The sequence below is a fragment of the Chenopodium album genome, chromosome 15 (assembly GCF_948465745.1).
Source record: "Chenopodium album chromosome 15, dcCheAlbu1.1, whole genome shotgun sequence".
Lineage (NCBI taxonomy): Eukaryota > Viridiplantae > Streptophyta > Magnoliopsida > Caryophyllales > Amaranthaceae > Chenopodium > Chenopodium album.
In genome coordinates this window covers 39,165,891-39,180,392 of record NC_137848.1, presented here as the reverse complement: position 1 = coordinate 39,180,392, position 14,502 = coordinate 39,165,891, and the positions used below count along the sequence as shown (strand labels likewise).

The window sequence follows — 14,502 nt, the reverse complement described above, 5'->3', positions numbered from 1 at the left end:
AACTACTAGAATATTATTATAATAAAAATATATAATGCTAAGACAATCAAAGAAAATAACCAGATACATGACAAAGCTACATAATTAATTAGTTGAGATTAGAACTACAAAGTACTTGAATTTAAATACCCTATTCACACGCACTAGTAAATCTTGGTAGAATAATAAGAGTGATAATTGCATATTAGATGCATTTTTTTGGCAATAAATAATGGTATCCATGCAAGAAACAAATGTATGATTTTATATAAACACTGTATGTTACTAATATTTAAATCAAGAATATTAATTAATTCATAAGTTCTAAAATAATGAAGTCACAAAGTTGAAAATGTAAAATGTAGAACAATATAAATCTTTACTGTATTATTAAACTACTGAAAGAACTCTAGTAACATAAAGTCTTTCTAACTATTCGCCATCTCTTTCATCTTGATTAGATCTTGCGCTTCTTTCGAGGAGGTTGCATCCAATACTTTTTTACTGCCCTGCCTCGATGACTTTACTTGGTCTAAACCATATCCCTTTAGAGTGATCACTTCTCTGATACAAATCATCTTCATCGGTATCATCGTCAAATGATTGTAATGCTTCAGGGAATCTGTGCTCTTTAAACTCATTTCCCATATCATCTTCAACATGGTCAACATTAGCATTTCTTCTATTTGTTGATAAGACTATGCTTCAATTCCTATCCTTTGGGTCGGTAACAAAGAAAACTTGTCTTGCTTGAGATGCTAATATAAAAGGCTCCTTAGTATAGCTTGCCCTTCGAAAATCAACTCTGGTGAAATTCATTTTATCAGTTTGGATGCTATTATTCTCAACCCACATACATATGAACACAGGTATCCTAAACATATTATAATCTAACTCCCATATACTCTAAATAACCCCATAGTATGCCATGCTAGAATGAATAGTATTTTTGTCTTTTGTACTTGAAATATGCATAGCCTCGACCTCAAGAGTTACACCGCTGTTCTGCATTGTACTTTGATTATCTCATTCCTTTGTATAGAAAGTAAAACCATTTATTTGATATGCTGAATAAGATATGACCTCCACACGCGAACCTCGAAACAAAGCTTTTAATCTTTCAGAAACAGAATCAGGCCTCCTTTCCAGCTCTTCAGTAACCTTTGTTCGTAGCCAAACAATAAAAGAGTGGTTGTGTTGAGAAGCTATCCAAGCTTAATTTCTAGTAGGATTCAAGTCCCTCAAGAGATCCATGTGTTCAGCAACATATGGCTCAACTTCAACACTGTTTTGCAAAACATGCAGGTGCGCTTGACGCCACTCATCACGAGATATGGATATCACTTCATTTCCAACAATTCCATTACCTATGAATGAGATGCTTCGCGACTTAGGCAGACCAATTGGGTGAACATTAGAAAGATATTCACTATAAAAATCAACTGCTTCTTCAGCTAGAGATCTTTGAACCATGCAACCTTCTGGCCGACTTCGATTCATAACATACCCTTTTAAGATTTTCATAAAGCGCTCAATTGGGTACATCCATCTCAAATAAGCTGGCCCACACAATTGTGTTTCTCTAACTAAATGAATAGTAAGATGAATCATTATGTCAAAAAAATACGGTGGAAAGAACATCTCAAGCTCACACAAAAGGACTACAACTTCTTTTTGCAGATTAGGTAATTTTTGAGGGTCAATGACTTTGCGACATATTTCAGCAAAGAAAAAGCAAAGTCTTGTGATGGCTCGTCGAACACGTTCTGGTAAAATAGACCTCAAAGCAATTGGCAAGATATGCTCCATTAGGATATGACAATCATGAGACTTTAAACCTATTACTTTTAAGTCTTTCATAGACACAAGACTACTAATGTTCGAAGAATAACCCTCTGGAACTTTAACTCCCTTTAAAAACTCACAAAAGGCAACCTTTTCTTTCTTTGATAACGTATGACATGCCGGTGGTAGATATGTACGCCTATTCCTAACCTGAGGGTGCGATACTTCTCTAATGCCTAAGTCAACGAGATCCTTTCTTGATTTTTTCTCCACCTTTGGTCTTTCCACGAACATTAAGCAAAGTGCCAATCAGACTATCACACACATTTTTTTCAATGTGCATAACGTCAAGAAAATGACGCACATATAAAGACCTCAAATATGGAAGATCGAAAAATATTGACTTTTTCTTATAACCGATGCTGGGAAGAAGATCTGCAGTTTGTTTTCCAAAATTCACATCCAACCCTTTGACCTTTTCAAAAACTTGATCACCAGTCAGTGGCACAGTTGCTTTACCATATTCTGTTTTCCCATCGAAAGCTTTTTTCAGTCTACGATAATGATGGTCAGATGGCAAAAATTGACGATAGCCAAGATAAACAACTTTGCTACTAAACTTCAAATATTTGTCACACGTATCATCATCGCATATAGGACATGCCTTATATCCTTTGTTACTATATCCAGATAGATTTCCATATGCAGGAAAGTCATTTATTGTTCCAAACAGCATAGCCCTCAAGTTAAAATTCTCATTACGAGATGCATCAAACACTTCAACCTCCGTGTCCCACAACATCTTCAAGTCTTCAATAAGAGGTGCAAGATAGGCATCTATGTCATTCCCAGGTTGTTTTGGCCCGGAAATTAACATAGTTAGCATCATATATTTCCGTTTCATGCACAACTCTAGAGATAAGTTGTATATAACCAGAATAACTGGCCACACATATATGAGCTACTTTGGCCACCAAAAGGGTTCATACCATCGGTAGCTAGTGCAATACGAAGATTTCTATCCTCACGTGCAAATTCAGGATAATCTTTATCAATTTTGATCCATTGCGGAGAATCAGCTGGGTGCCTAAGCATACCATCATCCTTAATCCTCTTATTTGCGTGCCACGTTAAGTTCTTTGCATCTTCTGGACTACTAAACAATCGTCGAAATCTTGATACTATGGGAAAGTACCATAACACTTTGGCAGGAACTTTATCTTTCTTCTTGTATCGAGACACATTGCACTTAGGACACTTCTTTAACGATTCATACTCCTTTCGATACAAAATGCAATCATTAGGACATGCATGGATCCTCTCATAGCTCATGCCCATTGAACGCAACATCTTTTGGGCCTCATATGAACTACTCGGAATTGTATTATCCTCGGGCAACTCATCTTTCAAAAATTCAAGTAACATTGTGAAACTTTTATCACTCCACCCATTTCCAGCTTTCGTGTTGTACAATTTTAAAATAATGGACAATCTCGTGTGTTTTGTACAACCTGGATATAAGGGTGTTTTTGCATCATTAGTTATGTTCTCAAGCATTTCTGGAAAATCTTGTAATTCTTCCTCAATCACACGCGTCAAATCCTCTAAGTGATCTCCCTCCCAATTGTTGTCTTCATTCGGCTCATCTTGGGCACCACTCCAATCGAGAGATACATCTCCAACCTCTACATGTCGTACCTAATTCGTGTAGTTTTCATCTATCCCATAAATTGTCAAATGATCTCTTAAATTTTCAACACTAAGTCGAGTTTGAAAACAACATTCAACGCACGGACATACTATTTTATTTGAATGTTTAGAATATTTGATCGCAAAAGCAATGAACTCCTCCATTCCTTTCTCATATTCTCCACCAGTACGATCTTTTGACATCCAATTTCGATTCATTATTACTAGACACGATGGGAAAGTTATCATAACGGTTAATATTATTTTAAAAAATCAATAAATTTTAGTATATTTAAACAAATTCTTAATTAATTATATTTTTTTCATCATTCTTTCAATATTAAATGCATCAAACACTATTTAGCATATAACATGTAGCAGGTAGCAATAGCACCATAAAATTATGCATAAACACCTTAAGCATAAAAAAAAGAAAAAAAAGTAGCAATAGTAGCATATAATAACAGCAGCAAAGTAACATTATTTGCGAAATTTAATTGCATAGATACACAAATCTAGTAGCATTGACATCTAGTAGCAATGACAATGATAATTTAATTCAAAAGAAGAGGTCTAGATGTCAATGCTCAATGTCCTCTTTGTATTAATCATGTTCCTAGTGAAAATGTAGGATTTATAATCGAGCATGTGTTCAAGGATTATGAGATAGCTAAACCCATATGGAAAAGGGAGATGAATTGGATTAAACACTAAGAAACAACAAATATCTCTACGTGGAATGGGTGTCAAAGTGGATAAAATATCAAGGAAAGGGAGACTCTGAGACAAATGATATGGTGGAGTACTTCACAAACACTTTACTAAGAATTTGGCTTGCTAGAAACATGGTTACATTCAGCAATATAAAGCCTTAGCCTCTTGGTCTTATTTTTGAAATAGAGAATTTGACAACTAATACCTCATGATGGAGAGGCAGGGAGAAGCAAAGTGGTCTCTATCAAGCTCTACAAAGGTTTAAGTAAGGAAGAAGAGATGGAGCATAACAAAGATCATGAAAAACTAATTAATTGGAGTTATTATATTGGAATTTGCAGTACTAGGGAGTACTAGGGACACTAGGAGAAAGGAATTGAACAATTTAAGACATTGGATGAGATTTGAAGATACATATTAAAAATGCAGCATTATCATTAAAGTATTGGGCTAAACTCATCAAGCAATTTGAGGAAGGAATACTACCGTGCCTAGTTACCCCCTAGGCCACAGTTACTTTCCTCTTGTTTTCTATCTCTCATCTCTGTTTTTGTCATTAATAAAATATGGGACTTGACCCTTTAATCTAATACATTCAAACCCACATTAATCTACTATTAAAAATGTCATTCTTCACTCTACTTTTAAACAAATCTAACTTTTTCTTGAAGAATAATATTATATCACCACTTACACGTGCCTTCAAATTTCTATTTCTATATTTAAGCCCAGCCCCAATACTAAATTTCAATTGACATATAGCTATATCAGTAGTAGACCCATAAGTTTACCCTTAGAAACAAACCAAAAAAAAAAAATCCGTAAGTTTGGAGAATAGTAAAAGATGAGAAGCTTTTCCCACTTATATACATCTTGATTTGTCAAATTTTATACTTAAAAATTATATACAAACTTCACAGTCAACTAAATAATACAAGCATCTGACTAAACTTTTTCATGAAATTCTTCCCGTACTCAGAGTCATCCCAATGAATCAATATAGAAATTAATTTTGTTTTTATTATTGGAAAGGAAATAAACATGCAACTAAAGGAAACAAAAATTCAATATACAAGTACATGGATTAAGTAAAGAATTTGAATTAGCAAAAATAATATTAATTAAATTATTTATATGTTAGCTTCAATGTACGGAGTATAACATTCTCTTATTCACTATAGACCCAAATTGATCTATTTGACATCCAATCAAACAATTTTATTCCATGAAACTCCTTACCTAAATTCATACCAACAAAGCCACACGCAATTTAGAAAGATTTATTAAGCTAAATATATAAGTGAAGTTTATGAAATCAATTACCTGAGTCCCCAAAATTGCTATTTGCTATGAACTCCAATATTCGTAACGTCAACCTCCCTAATCAATGGAGATGTGAATTACATCAAATTAGTACTCAATCAATTAATATATATAATCAACCCTAGATTAATTAAGAAGAATTAATCAAACCTACCTAGTATAAGGAAGTCGAATTGCAAGCCTGAGAAGATCGCACAAAGAGAGAGAATTGATTTTTTTTTTGTATATATTGCTCAAAGCTACAAGGAGAGTGGAAGAAAAGCAGTTTCATCACGTTCAAGAAGAAATTCCGGAAGTAGCGGGTAAATCTATCTGATAGAGAAAAGAGTTTCAGTCCCCGCCAAACTCTTTAGTCTCTATGACTCTGAGTGGGTTTTGTAGGAAAGTGGGAGGAAGCTGATGATTTTTTTTTTAAAGATTAATTTAGGGATTTATTGAATTATGGGTAGTAAAGTTTAAGGCCCCATCAACAACACTTGGTAATGGGTCGTTATTAAAAGTATATTCCTTTAACAGCGGTTTAATATAAAACGTTATCTAATCCATTGTCCGTTGTCAAAGATATCCACTTATAACAACAGTTCAAGTATGACTGTTGTCATATGTTTTAGCAATTGTGTAAAACTACTTATTACATTGGTTCCTTGTTGAAACGCTGTTATTTTATCCGTTGGATTTTGTAACAATTGTAGTAGTGACCACAGCTTTCTTAGGGAGATTCTACTCTCAAAAGAAGACGGCCGAGGCAAGGGCTTTGATCCAAGGTTTCCGTTTAAGGGCTAGTGAAACCCTTTACGAGGCATGGGAAAGATATAAAGAATATCAAAGGGAGTGTCCTCATCATGGCATTCCGACATACCAAGTACTTCAAATTTTCTATGGGGGCTTGAGCCCACAAGGAAAGACTATCTTAGATGCGGGAGCGGGTGGCCCAATCATGAACAAAACGGAGGAGCAAGTCATTGAGATGATTGAGGATGTGGTGAGTCACCACATGGATTGGCAAGAAGGAGAGAGGGAGACTCTAAGAAAAGGAGGAAATGCGGTTTACTCCGTCGATCACCTCAACGCCATCAATAATTTGACGTCCCAAATCGCCAACCTTGGCAAGGAGATGACATCTATCAAGGCAAAACTCAAGACCTCTACTTCACAACAAGAGCATCCCTCCCAATCTAAGGGGAGAGGTAAGAATTCTAACTCTTCTCCTTCTACATCTAACAACATGCCACATGGGTGTTTGTTTTGTGAAAATTGTGGGTCATATGACCATGATACCTCTTCTTGTAATTATGATTCCCAACCTCAACCCCAATATGAAGATGGTAATGATAATGAAAATGAACAAGTCAATGCCTTGTCTTATGATAATAGACCTAGGAATGACAATTAAAGATATTTACCACCTAATCGAAGAGAACAAGGGGGAAATTCCTATAACCAAAGAGGAAATGATTATAATTACCATAACCAAAACAAATGGGGAAATAAGAACCAAAGGTACCAAAATCCCCAAGGTAACTAAAACCAACAAGGTGGTTATGGTAACCATAACCATAATAACCAAGGGAACTATGGGAATCAAGGCCAATATCACCAAGGGGGGAACTCTAATAATAGGAATAATTGGAACAACAATAACAATAGAGGTTCTTCTAATCAAAATGCTTCCAATTCAAATGTGAGAGATAATAGATTTCCCCAAGATAACTACTATGCATAAGCACCACCTAGTAGGTCTAACTTAGAGGAAATGATGGAAAGTCAAACCAAAATGTTCAATACTTTCATGGCCTCTAGTGATAAGAAATTTAGTGAAGTTATGACCCATAATAAAATGCTTGAAACACAAATTTCTCAATTGGCCAATGCTTTGAAGGAAGGGACTAGCACTTCCAAACTTCCACCCCAAGGACTAGATCCCAAGAGGCCCGTAAATGCTATATCAACTAGGAGTGGTAAGGTGTTGGAAGAGAGTGTTCCTAAGAGAAGCAATGAGAGAGTGAACATGAGTGAGCCTCCCCTTGAGAGTGATTTTGAATAAGAAAGAGAGGAAAATCATGAGAATGAAAAAGAAAAACAATGTGAGAAAGAAAAACAATGTGAAAAAGAGAAAGATTTTGAAAAAGAGAGTGAAGAGAAAAGAGAAAAAGAGAGAAACAAAACAATTGCAAAAGCTATCATATCCTCACAAATTTGATAGAAACAAATTAGATGTGCAATTTGGAAAGTTTCTTGAAACATTGAAACAAATTCACCTTTCAATTCCTTTTACCGATGCTATCAAGCAAATGCCTAACTGTGCTAGGTTTTTAAAAGATATTTTTGAGTGGAAGGAGAAAGTGTGAATTGGTGGAAACGGTGAATCTCACCTAGAATTGTAATGCAATTATCATGAATAAAATGCCACCGAAATTGAAAGACCCTGGTAACTTTTCTATCCCTTGTGCTATATATAAAATGCAAATTGATAATGCTTTATGTGATCTTGGGGCTAGTGTTAGCCTTATGCCATATTCGGTATATCAAAGACTTGAGATAAGGGAACTTCTACCCACCAACATTACCTTACAATTGGTTGATCGTTCTATCAAATTTCCAAAAGGTAAGGTAGAGGATGTTCCTCTAAGGGTGGGAAAGTTTGTAATCCCGGTGGATTTTGTTGTGTTGGAGATGGATGAAGATGTGAACATTCCAATAATTATAGGAAGACCTTTTCTTGCTACTTCGGGTGCTTTAATAGATGTTAAAAGTGCTAAAATTTCACTAAAAGTAGGAGACGAGGTGATAGAATTTGATTTGAATGAGAGCATGAAATACCCAAGCTCTAGTCTTGATAATTGTATGATGATTGATACTATTGATTCTATTGTGACTTCTATGCATGAGCACTTGCTCACTACTAACGATGCCCTTGAGAATGTCCTTTTGAACAAGGAAAAGATAGGTGAGCAAAGCAAGGAAATGGCATTGTATGAAGGAATGCTTGAAGGAAGTACGGAAGAAAGAATTGAGCAAGTATGCATGGGAATCACAAGTGATGATGCTTTGGAAATAATTACCTTAAGAGAAGGGAAGGGTGTTCCAATGGTAGAGTTGAAACCTCTACCATCACACCTAAGGTATGTGTTTTTGGGCCCTAATTCAACTTTTCCGGCAATTGTGAATTCTTCTTTGAACGAGTGCCAAACTCAAATGTTATGTGGTGTTTTGAGAAACCACTAAGGTGCTTTAGGCTATACCATTGATAACCTCAAAGGTATTAGTCCCGCTTTATGTATGCACCACATAACACTTGAGGAGGGTGCTAAGCCTTCCATTGAGAGGCAAAGAAAACTCAATCCTCAAATGGGGGAGGTGGTAAAGAAAGAAATCACCAAACTCCTTGATGCCGGCAACACCTTCCCCATTTCGACTTCTAGATAGGTTTCCCCCGTTCATGTGGTCCCTAAAAAGGGAGGAATGACCGTAGTTGAGAATGAGAATGGTGATCTCATTTCAACTAGAACAGTGACCGATTGGAGGATGTGCATAGCCTATAGACGTCTAAATGCATCCACTAACAAGAATCAGTTTCCTCTCCCTTTTATCGACCAAATTCTTGAAAGACTAACCAAGCACAAGTATTATTGCTTTCTTGATGGTTATTCGGGTTTCTTTCAAATCCCTATAAACCTGGATGATCAAGAGAAAACAACTTTTACTTATCCATATGCTACTTTTGCATATACGAGGATGCCGTTCGGACTTTGCAATGCACTGGCAACTTTTCAAAGGTGCATGATGAGTATCTTTGGAGACATGCTTGAGGCCGAAATGGAAGTGTTCATGGATGATTTCTCGGTGGGGGGCCTTTCATTTGAAGATTGTTTGTCCAATTTGGGCAAATGCTTAGCAAGATGTGAGAAGGTTAACTTGGTCCTAAATTGGGAAAAATGCCACTTCATGGTTGAAGAGGGAATCGTCCTTGGTCACAAGATATCAAGCAAGAGGGTTGAGGTTGACAAAGCCAAAGTTGAAGTGATTGAAAAATTGCCACCTCCAATCAATGTGAGAGGAGTAAGATCCTTTTTGGGTCATGCCGGGTTTTATAGGAGGTTCATCAAGGATTTCTCACAAATTGCCAGACCCCTAAATGCTCTTCTTCAAAAGGATGCCATCTTTATTTTTGATGAAAAGTGTCTTCAAACTTTCAACAAATTAAAGGAGGCTTTGATCTCTACTCCAATCGTGCAAGGGCCAAGATGGGATTTACCATTTGAACTTATGTGTGATGCTAGTGATGTTGCAATTGGAGGGGTGTTGGGGCAAAGAATAGAGAAGAAGCTTCATTTCATCTACTACATGTCCAAGACCTTGAATGAAGCTCAAAGAAACTACACCACAACGGAGAAAGTGTTTCTTGCTGTTGTACATGCTTTTGAGAAGTTTTGGAACTACCTCATTGGTTCCAAAACTATTATCTACATCGATCATGCGGCTAGTAGGTACCTTGTGGCAAAAAGAGTCCAAGTCTCGTCTTCTTCGATGGGTCCTATCTCTCCAACAATTTGATGTTGAAATCCGTGACAAGAAAGGGGCCGAGAATGTGGTTACGGACCATCTTTCCCATTTAGAGAATGTGCAAGATGGTGATGATGAAATCCCCATATGTGATGAATTGAGGGATGATGTGCTTTATATCTTGAACGAGAAAGAGCTTCCTTGGTTCGCCGACTTGGTGAACTATTTGGCATGTGGGGACTTTCCTCCTGATTTCTCCAAGAACCAAAGGAAGAAGCTAAAGAGGGAAGCAAGGCACTATGTATGGGATGACCCCATTCTCTACAAAGAGGAGTAGATGGTTTGCTCCATAGGTGTGTTCCGGATGAGGGAGTGCAAAATGTGCTCAAGATGTGTCATTTCGATCCTTGTGGAGGGCATATGGGAGCAAAAAAAACAGCATTGAAGGTCTTGCATAGCGGTTTGTAGTGGCCTCACATCTTTAAAGATGCTTGGGGGTTTGTGAAGACTCGTGACCAGTGTCAACGAACCGGCAACATATCCAAGCGAAATGAGATGCCTCAACAACCGATACTTGAGCTAGAGGTATTTGATGTGTGGGGTATTGATTTCATGGGACCATTCTCTACTTCTTATGGAAATCAATACATCCTTGTGGCGGTTGATTACGTTTCAAAATGGGTTGAGGCCATTGCCTCCCCAACTAATGACCACAAGGTAGTCATGAAATTGTTCAAGAAAGTCATATTTCCAAGATTCGGAATTCCAAGAGTTGTGGTAAGTGACAACGGTTCACATTTTATTCATAGTGCTTTTCAAAAGATGCTAAGGAAGCATGGGGTTCACCAAAGGTTCGGTCTTACCTATTATCCACAAACTAGTGGACAAGCGGAAGTGTCCAACCGTCAAATCAACTTAATTCTTGAGAAGACGGTTGCAATGAATAGGAAAGATTGGGCGGAAAAGCTTGATAATGCCATATGGGCATATAGAACGGCCTACAAAACCCCTATTGGCACAACTCCATCTCGTCTAGTGTATGGAAAATCTTGTCATCTTCCGGTGGAACTTGAACACCGAACCCAATGGGCCATTAAGAAGATTAACTTCGACTTGGTTAGTGCGGGAGAACAAAGATGGCTTGACTAGCATGAACTTGAAGAGCTTCGATTGGAGGCCTATGAATGTGCTAACAACTACAAGACTCACACGAAGGAATGGCGTTTCTTATGGGTGATAAGGTGCTCCTCTACAATTCTAGGATGAAGTTGTTCCCCGGAAAACTTCTATCAAGGTGGAGTGGACCTTTTGTTGTTAAGCAAGTGTTTTCACATGGAGTTGTTGAAGTCACAGATTTGGATGGAAAGAGATCTTTCAAAGTCAATGGGCATCACTTCAAGCCTTACTATGAGGGTGCTCATGTTGGTCTAGTTGAGTTATTACAATGTAATCTTACCTCTTGAGTGTGGAGGTCGTCAAGCTAATGATGTTAAAGAAGCGCTTCCGGGAGGCAACCTAAGTAAAAAAGAAAAGGAAAAAAAAGGACAAGAAAGAAAAATGAGAGAATGAGAAATAAAAAAATTGAGTGAGTGAGAAAAGGAAAGAATAGTGTTGGTGATATTTGATTTTGGCTACAAATTGATTGGATTTTGTTCTTGTGTTTTGATGTAGGAATTTGGAGCAAAAGAAGCAAGGAAGCAAAAACAGTAAAGCTGTCAGCAGCTAGGAGCGGGCACTCCAGGAACTATGCACGCCCGCTCCTAGCTCAATGAAGAAATCAGAGACCTTCAGTTCAATGAGGAGCGGGCGCCCCAACCACAAAGCACGCCCGCTCCTTTGCTCCGTACAGAAAAAGAAGCTTCAAGTACCATGAGGAGCGAGCACTCCTACTGATAGCACGCCCACTCCTCCTTGAATTAGAAATCAGGAGCCATGAGATCCAGACAATGAGCACGCCTGCTCCGTCCAATGCCGTAGCCAAAAAAAAAATTTAGGAGCGGGCGCTCCTGAAGATGAGCACGCCCGCTCCTGACAAAAGTTGTAGCAAAATTCAATTAAGGAGCAGGCGCTCCTGAGTCATTACACACCCGCTCCTCTCAGGTGAAGTAAAACACAATATAAGATCGAGGAATGGAGCGGGCGATCCTACACCCCAGCACGCCCGCTCTAACATAATGTCGTAGCTAAAATATAATTTGGAGCGGGCGCTCCTCTCACCCTGCACGCCCGCTCCAATCTGGGGCTCAGAAATCAGAAGAATTTTCGAAGGTTGGAGTGGGCGCTCCATAAGTCTGTACGCCCGCTCCTCGCAGGATTCGTGAAAGCGGAACCTTCTCTTAAGGTTTGGAGCAGGCGCTCCACTCATCCTGCACGCCCGCTCCAACCTGTCCGGGTAAAAAAAAAAAGAGATTCTTTTCTTTTCCTTTTATCCTCCTTCACCCATTTTCACACCTCATTCTCACTTTCATACTCTCTCTCCTCTTTACCCATCTCCTTCTCTCTCTAAAAACCCTCTTGCTCTCCAACTTCTCTCTTCAATTTCATCATCAAATCCCAACTTTCTTCACTCAAAATTCACAAATTCTTAATCTCCATCAAATAATCTCTCCAAAAATCATAATTTCTTACAAATTTGAGCAAAAATTCGAAGACCCACGAATTCAAAATTGAAGAACAAGCAAGCAAAAGGGTGAAGATTGGTAGAGAAGAAGCTACTTTGGGAAAACTTGGAGGAATTTAGAGTATTTTCATACTCTAGTGGGTATACTCGTCTTCTCTACTTCACTTTCCCTCTTAAACCTAAGGGTTTTTCTTCAATCTTCTTAAATTTGTTTATTTCATGAATGTTGTGTGATTAGTTGCATGATTAGGTGAATTATAACAAATTTACTTGCTCTTGAAAATTGATTGGTGAAATTTTGTGAATAATTACTGGAGTAGGAGAATTGTGATTGATTTCTTGCATAAGTTTGGTGAACTTGTGCATGAAATTTGTGTGAATTTTATTAGAATTGTGAATTAGTTGTGTTGGAATTGTTTGTTGGTTGTATTGGAATTATATTGAATTGTGAAAACAGGTACTTGGATTTTATCGGGGGTTTGAAGTTTCGGAGGTTGTTTGTGGTGTGTTGTGAGTGTGTTTGTGGTTTTTTGAGTTAGCTTTGTAAACCAATTCTCATTACCAAAATGGTTCTTCGTTTATTTGGAGGTGCGGGAGGGAAGAAGAGGAAGACTACTTCCGGCATCCAAATAAACGAAAACCGTTCTTGCGAAAGCCCAAACCAAACCCCAAGCCAAACACCAAACCAAAACAATCCTCCCCCTTCAATAAAAATTCCTGAAAAATTCAAGGGATATCACAAAAAGCTTTCCACACGAAAAATACTTCCAACTCGATTTTATGACCAAGAAGCTTGCCAACTCCTAAGATTAGATAATGGAATTCGGCGAGTGGCCGAAAATTTCGGATGGTTAAACTTCCTCGACAAGAGGGAGCTAACCTACGAATTGCTTACTCTCGAATTTCTTTCTACGTTAACCATGCGAAAAATTAGTTGTGAGGGAGAGCCTCTAGAGTGCGAGCTTAAGTTTTATATGTTCAACCAACCCAAAACCTTAAGCTTAACTCGCCTCAATGAGATTTTTGGATGGCTCGTATATAACCAAATAAGCAAACCCGATAATTTCTACCTCTCCAATTCCGAGGAGTATAATTGGTGGAACACTATCGCGGGGTACCCCAAATTCACCACCCGGTCTAGCCACGCTAGCCACATCATCCACCCCGTACTCTGTATATTCATGAAAATCATGGGGTAAGCTTGCTTCTCGAAGCAAGATCTCGGGAAGCTAACTAAGGAGGAGATAAAATGCCTCTTTATAGCCTCCCGATTTGAGGGAGATCTTGAGGGTAACGTGAATATGGGGTACTTATTTGTTAAACATTACCTTGAAATTAAGAAGAGTACGGAGTTGACGGGTGAGATCAAGTGTGGTGGGATGATCACTATCATTGCCAAGGCATTAAAATTCACCAATTGGGTTGAGCAATTGACCCCGGTGAATGGGTCAAATGCCCTTGACTTTGCCGGACTTGCCTCAATGCATATGCTTGTGGAACTCCGGGGTAATGTGACCACCTACTCATGGTTGGTCAAGGGGAAGCACCGTTGTATTCTCCCTAATGCGGCGGTAATAAACATCGTGGGAAACTCTTGGCAAGTGCCAAATGAGCCACTCCCCGGGAATGTTCCCGACCTTGACCAACCATCTCAACTCCGCCGCCATAACATATCCACCATTCCTAGCTTTATGGGCGGCCCTTCCTCCTCCTCTTCCTCTTCCTTCAACCTTGAGTCGGCCTTTCACCATCTCAACCTAACCAACCAAAGAATACTTCAAGAAAATGAATACCAAAGTTTTGTCTCCCAAAGGTCCTATTAAAACCAAGTTCAGAGGGGAGATTTCCTCCCCTATGTCAACTATCCTCACCGGCCCGTACAAGAGGGG

General features: G+C 38.3%; 1 protein-coding gene and 1 non-coding gene across 2 annotated transcripts; both read right to left on the bottom strand.

The window, feature by feature from the left end:
- Positions 1–2,005: 2,005 nt before the first annotated feature.
- Positions 2,006–3,672, bottom strand: LOC145581144 (uncharacterized). Its single transcript, XM_081638207.1, has 3 exons — positions 3,565–3,672; positions 2,754–3,462; positions 2,006–2,676 (listed from the first exon to the last, which is right to left on the bottom strand). The coding sequence occupies exons 1-3, from the start codon at positions 3,670–3,672 to the stop codon at positions 2,006–2,008; spliced, it is 1,488 nt and encodes a 495-aa protein (XP_081494333.1).
- A 2,561-nt stretch (positions 3,673–6,233) lies between these two features.
- Positions 6,234–6,339, bottom strand: LOC145583618 (small nucleolar RNA R71). The gene has a single exon (XR_014100240.1). It is a non-coding gene; the product is annotated as a small nucleolar RNA R71 (small nucleolar RNA).
- Between the last annotated feature and the right edge of the window lie 8,163 nt (positions 6,340–14,502).